This window comes from Guillardia theta (assembly GCF_000315625.1).
Source record: "Guillardia theta CCMP2712 unplaced genomic scaffold GUITHscaffold_24, whole genome shotgun sequence".
Taxonomy (NCBI): Eukaryota; class Cryptophyceae; order Pyrenomonadales; family Geminigeraceae; genus Guillardia; species Guillardia theta.
In genome coordinates, this window is record NW_005434650.1 from 705,201 (window position 1) to 711,844 (window position 6,644).

Below are 6,644 nucleotides of genomic sequence, written 5' to 3' on the forward strand. Positions count from 1 at the left end.
AGGAGAGGAGAGGAGAGGAGGGAGGAGGGGAGGAGACTTGAGAGGAGAGGAGAGGAGAGGAGAGGAGAGGAGAGGAGAGGAGAGGAGAGGAGAGGAGAGGAGAGGAGAGGAGAGGAACAGGCTGGAGAGGAGAGGAGATGAGGAGGGGAGAGGAGAGAGGAGGAGAGGAGAGGAACAGGCTGGAGAGGAGAGGAGAGGAACAAGCTGAGGAGGAGTGGGTTGGAGAGGAGAGAGAGGAGGTGTGTTCCAATCACACTCATCTGCTTCCCGCAGGACCGAAAGATTTCGGTTGCATCGAGATTATCAGAGAATCATCTCTACGTGTGAGAGAAGGTCGGCATGTCAAGGTTTCACTTGTCCTCCTCATGGTCAAGGGCAGGAGACGCCTCCAACTTCTCCACCTGCCTGTTCTCCTCCACAGGAGCGACAGGACTGCAGGAGATTGTCGTCGGGCGGTTGAGGTAGCGGCGGGTTCCTCGAAGACTCGCTGGATGACGTCATAGCAGGTCTATGGATCGTTGGGGAAGTTGCGATGTTGTGGGAGAAGATTTTGTCTGCAGCCAACCTCCCTGCTCCACTGTCTTCTCTCATTCTTGGCTGGTCTATCCCAACGATCTCAGCTTTCCTGTCTCTCCTGTACTGGACCATCTGAGGAGGACGGAGGAAGTCCACGGCTTCGTGGAGTTTGAAGACAACGAGTTCTCCACACTTTCTTCTCGTGAACTCTCTACCGCTGCAATCAGCATCTACACAAACTTGATCGGGATTCTCAACACTCATCGAGGTTGTCGAAATGTTTGTAATACTAGCATGACAAGGACTGACTGCCAGCAGGAACCATCGTTGATGGTGAGCAGATCGATCAGATTGCAACAGGGATCAAACACCCTGACCGGGGATATCACGACATGTTCAACTTCTTCGACCCTGACAGCTACTTCTCCATCCAGGTTTGTGAGATGATGATGTCTGCGGTGAATGCACACATGGCAGGCCCTGCTGTTGTCAGGCAGTCGATACGTTCACGAACAAGTCCGCAGGGTGATTGAGAGAAGGAAAGAAAGCGTTTGCTAGACGTCAGAGAGTGAGTTAGTGCTTACAGCGGTTCTTGCATCTGCACGAATTCCACGCAAGAATGCTCGAAAGGACAAGTAAGATGTGGGAGAGAGGGAGAGAGAGAGGGAGAGGGGGGGGAAGAAAGGGAGAGAGGGATAGAGCAGAGCAAAGGAAGGGAGAGAGGGGGAGAAGGAGATGGAGAGAAGGAGGAAGAGGGAGGGAGACGTAGACGGAGATGGAGATGGAGACGGAGACGGAGACGGAGACGGAGAGGGAGGAAGGAGCGATTGAAGAGAGGGAGGGAGGAAGAATCAGCCTCATGGATTGATAGTTTGCTTTTCAGATCCCTCATCACTTTGTAAAGGACCAGCCATTCTTTCGAGCCATATCGGGAGAGGTTGGAATGTCACAAACCTGTCAGGGTACTCTGATTCTGCTCAACAGAGGCAAACTGGACCTAACGTCTTCTGGATCCTTACATGTACAACATCCTTGCCGAGGCAACATGTTCAAGATGATCTCTTGGTCCGCAGCCATCGAGTTTGCGAAAATCTCTGCAAACTACACGTGGATCTCGTCCCAACTCCCTCTCCTCCGAGACGCCCTCCAGTACCTCCTCGACGGCCTCGACCCTGTCTGCTCTCTTGACGTCCCACCAACATGGTGCTGACGTGGCAGGGGCAGGAGGAGAGTTTGATGTGGGCGGACGGCAGTCTGATGATCGACACGTTCAGACGTGCTGGTTTCACGTCTGATACGAATGCGATCTTTGTCTACCTGCTCAACGAGTTAGGTAGGAGCGAGAGAGTTGTTGTGGGTGATGATGAAGATCAGGACGTGGAAGATGTTGGGTTTGTTATCGTTGGTGTTGAAGTTGTTTCCTGACAAGGATGTCGAGATTGTTTTGTTTGACATGATTGTTTCACACTGTCTTCTCTCTCTTGCAGTCACTCTGATGACCGTTAGCGCTCTTTCGAGTATCCTTGATGACTTGTGATTCCCAGCTGACGTCGAGCTCAAGTTCGGAGATAAAAGACTCTCGAGCCAGTTGAGAGCTCTCAGCCTGAACATGAAGAAGTCGTTCAACTTGAGGTTGTGGCGAGGTGAAATCTCCTCCTCCTCACCCCTCTTCTGCTTTCTATCATTCCCTTTCATCCCCTCGCTCCCTCCCTCCTCTTTCTCACTCTTCTATCCCTTCCTCGCTCCTCCCTCCTCGCTCCTCCCTCCTCCCTCCTCCCTCCTCCCTCCTCCCTCCTCCCTCCTCCCTCCTCCCTCCTCCCTCCTCGCCTCCTCGCCTCCTCCCTCCTCCCTCCTCCCTCCTCCCTCCTCCCTCCTCCCTCCTCCCTCCTCCTTCCTCTGTCTCACTTTCTCTTCTATCTGTCTCCAGACGATCACTTCGTGACGAGCGTCGACCGTCAAGGTATCGCGAAGGAGACGTCTATCACCTCGTGAAGCAGCGCAGGAAATTTCATCGACCTTGTTGACTATGACGCGAACTTGATGGCCGTCGCTCTCAACTCAACAGACTCCCAAGACAAGGACGAGAAAATCCTTGACAGGAACAGCTCGTGCTGCTGCTCGTGCTGCTGCTTCACCTCCTGCCCCTCCTGCACATCCTCCCCTTCCTCCTGCAACCGCTCCTCCCCGTGCTGCTGCTGCTGACTTTGCTGCATTTCTTGCTTTTGCTTCTGATCCAGTCCTGATCATAGTCCTCCACTTTATTCTCCTCCCCTCCACGCTCCTCCTTTTGCTGACCCTGCTGCTGCTTCAGGATCGACTCTAACCCTCTGGCTGCTCGGGTGCCAACATGGGTAAGTGAGACGATCTATGAGGGAGAGATGAGCAGGTAAGCGCTCCTCCTCCTCCTGCCTCCTCCTGCCTCCTCCTGCCTCCTCCTGCCTCCTCCCCTCCTTTCCTTCCTCCTCCTCGTCCCCATCTTCCCTTCCCAATGATCTCTGCGACTTCTCCACTGACCTCCTCGACTTCTCTCCTTCTCCTTCCCCCTTATGCTGCCCTCCATATGTGTTGCCAACGCTTGTCCCAGGCCAGAGGGAGGGACGGCAGATTCAGTCTGTGGGATGGCCAGGTACCAGCATGCTGCTCCTTCTCCCTTCCTCTCTCCTCACTGAGCTGTAGGATTGCCTGGTTCAACGCACTTGCAAGGAGGAAACTTGACGGCCCTCGCAATTTTCGCTTCTTCCTCCAGAACCTGCTCTTGAAGATCTCAGCAGACTTGATGTAATGATATCACTCTCCTTCTCTCCCTCTTTTCTTGTCCTTTGCCCTCCTATTCGTCCTCCACCTCCCCCCCCCTCCCGCCCCTCCCCCCTTCCTCCTCCTCCTCCCAATTCACCATCTCCTCCTCTTGTCCTCCTCATGACCTCTTCGTCTCCCCGACGCAACAACAGGGAGCACACTTGGCTGCCGGAGAGATACACTATCGACGGCTCCCCTCAGGTACTGCCAGCTCGCACTTTCTGTTCCTCACGTGGGGACAAGCTGGACAGAACAGGCTTCTACTTCGAGTATCCTGCCGTCCTCCTCCTACTCCTCTACAAGATTCTTCTCGGCATTGAGTTTGGGTTCAGCTACGGTATGAAATGGCTCCAACATATCCTCCCTCCTTGCTCTCCCCTCACGTTCCCTTCTCCTCTCTGCTCCTTCCCTTCCCCTCCGCATCTTTTCAGTTCCTCATTGCTGCTGCTGCAGTCGCCGTCCGCCCATGGGCTGTGAGAAAGTTTCGGATCGCACTCGGGGGCTTCAAGGTACATTTCCTTCGTTACCATCATGTCAAGATTACAACATACACGCACGGTGAGTCACCATGACTTCTAAAACTTCCTCTCACACTCCTCCTCCTCCTCCTCCTCCTCCTCCTCCGCCAGGCGCGACTTCCTTCCTTTTCTCGCACATGGCAGACCCACACAAGCCTCTCAAGTTCGTCGTCTCTTCCTACTGCCCTGGACAATCGCCCAGCAAGATGCAGCAATGCACCGATGAGCAAGTGAGCCCTGCTCCTCCGCTGTGTTCTTGTGGGCTCCTTCCATGCTCTTCATGACTCGCTGCTTCCTCCTTGGCTCCTCCTTCCTCCTTGACCTTGCATGGCAGGGAGATCTTCAGTTTGTTCTAGATGTCCCTCAGTGCCTGCCACCGAGAGTGCGAGGACGAGCCGTCTTCTCCGACGAGGATCATGACCTGGCGACCGTCGCCGCCCATGTCCTGCCTGGAGCTGTATGCTGAAAGACACGGGGAGAAGCTGAAGGAATAAGTGGAGGCAGCAGAAGAGGAGGAGGAGGCGGGCGGGGAAGGGGAGGGGGGGGGCAGGTGGGGATACGAGAGGTTTCATCACTTAGAGTCCAGTGATCTGAACCCCCTCCATGTCTCCATGTCTATTCCCTCCCTCCTCGCTCCCTCGATGTAGCTCAGCAGCGTCTTCGACGGCCCATCCTGCGGCCGAAGCTCCAGACAAGCTCGGAAACATTCCTCTGCCTTCTTCCAGTCTGCCCCTTCTCCCTCCACACCCCCTAGGTAGCTGAAGATGCCCCTGCTGAACCTGTCGCTGAATTCATGCTCATCGACGGGCCTGACGACATTGTAGAATTCTTCGTTGGAGAGCACAGAGAAATCGAGCTCCTCTACCCCCCCTCCCGCTGGTGCTGCTCGGGCACGTCGAACGTGTAGAGCTCGACAGGAGCGTTGCTTCCCTTCACCGTCACTCGGTCCACGAAGCGGCAGAGGACTTGGACTCTCTTGGAGAGCAGGCCGAAGACGTCTCCTGAGATGAGGATAGGAACCCCGTACTGCTTGCTCGCCTGCTCCAGCCTTGCCGCCATGTTGACGTGCGGGCTGAGGTAGGACGCGTCCAGCTTGTGTCGAGACCCTATGGTGCACTCGATCGCCCAGCTGACGGAAGCGATCAGGATACAAGGAGGAGTGAGGAGGAGACAGTTGGGGAGAACAGGGGGAAAACAAGAGGGAAGGAGAGCGCGGGGAGGAGAAGCAGGAGGGGAATCAGGAGGAGGAGGAGGTGGAGGTGGTGGTGGAGGAGGAAGAGGAGGAGGAGAGTCTCACCCGAAGTGCAAACCAAACCCCATGGTAGTCGAGTATCCCGGCATTCGCTCTTGAACTTCCTTGCGGCTGGTGTGGTAGAGCAGCCTCCGATCGCGAGAGATCTCAAGGATGGACTGGATGTAGGAGCGCAGGGCGCTGTCTGCTACCTCCTGTATCGCCACGTCTCCCTTGGGCTTCCAGACAAGCTGGGGAGGAGATAGTGAGTGACAGAGGAAGAGGCGAGGATGCGACGAGCGGAGGATGACGAAGAGGAAAGGAGAGGAGAGAGAGAGGAGTGACAGTAGGGGAGGAGGTGGTGGTGAAGATAACAGGATGAGAAGAGGGCGGGAGGATGAACGATGAGGAGGCGTGGGAGAGGAGGAAGGGAGGAACACTGACCAGGAAAGCATCTCCGATGTTCTTGTTGGGAGCTCCGTGGTTCCTAGTCACGTTGCCGTGGACGATTCGACCTACGTTGTTCACCACCTTTACCACGTCAGCTTGAAGCACTTCCGTCAGGTCCGTGAAGTTTCGAATGTCGCAGAAGCCGAAGAAAGCGTTGATGATCGTCCCAGTATTGTTCACGTCCACCCCGCACATGCTCCCGCTCCTCAGACTGCGCGAGATCACTCTCGCTCCTGCCTCCCCGAACCCCAGCTGCAACAGCTGGGCAAGGCTGATCAGCCCGTGCTCGATCTTGGCGATCTTGGGATGCTTGTGCCTGGCCGTGTGGAGCGGCTCCAACGGATCCTCGGCCATGGCCGCCACCTTGTTCGCCACGATGTCAAGCGGCTCGACTAGCTGCTTGCGCACAGAGGAAGCGATGCTCCAGGAGGAGGAGAAGAGCACGACAAGGACGACGAGGATGGTGAGGAGCCGGAAGGAGGCTTCTGCGAGGCTGGGGCGGGTGAGGTCCAGGAGCATGCGGCAGGGAGCATCAGGAACATCGGAGGTGATGAGGATGGTTGGGAGACCACTGGTGGGATGCTGCGAGCTCACGAGGGCGACGTCGGAGCACTCCATGTGGAGGATGGGCTCCCCACGATCCTCGTACGCCTCCCTGAAGGAGCTGAGAACAGCCGAGAACGTCGAGCTCCTTCCCTTGTCCTCCTCCAGCGAGAACATGCGGCCGATCCTCACCAAGTCGCTCTGGTACGTCGGGATGCTGGACGACAAGTTGGACCGGAAGAAGAGCAGGAAGACGAGGATCAGGACGATGGCGAAGCAGCGCTGTACGATGCTCCTGTCAAGTTCGTTGTCAATCGCCTGGCTCTCTTCGTCCTCGAGATCAGCCGCCTCCCTCTGTTCGTCTTGCACTCCCATCGACCTCGTGCTGCGGGAGAGGAAGGCTCCAGCAAGAGCTGCCCGCCATGACCTTGCGATGCGAAACATGGAGAACCTTGAGAGGAGGAGCTGGTGGGAGGGGAAGAGGAAGGAGATGTCCGAGAAGAGAGCAAGGCAGGAGATTGCATCGAGGAGGAAGTACATGCTCGACATGAAGTTGCTCTGGATGCAACAGCGGAGGAAGAGGTCCGTGA

The 6,644-nt window shown here is 56.2% G+C and overlaps 2 protein-coding genes across 2 annotated transcripts; both read right to left on the bottom strand.

Annotated features, from left to right (window-relative positions):
- Positions 1-3,815: 3,815 nt before the first annotated feature.
- Positions 3,816-4,516, bottom strand: GUITHDRAFT_152002 (hypothetical protein; the record flags this gene model as incomplete). Its single annotated transcript, XM_005834830.1, has 1 exon — positions 3,816-4,516. A coding segment is annotated over exon 1 (158 nt), but the record flags the coding sequence as incomplete, so codon positions are not given.
- A 175-nt stretch (positions 4,517-4,691) lies between these two features.
- Positions 4,692-5,865, bottom strand: GUITHDRAFT_69232 (hypothetical protein; the record flags this gene model as incomplete). The annotated part of the gene is made up of 3 exons (XM_005834831.1): positions 4,692-4,959; positions 5,128-5,312; positions 5,506-5,865. The coding sequence occupies 3 exons, from the start codon at positions 5,863-5,865 to the stop codon at positions 4,692-4,694; spliced, it is 813 nt and encodes a 270-aa protein (XP_005834888.1).
- Between the last annotated feature and the right edge of the window lie 779 nt (positions 5,866-6,644).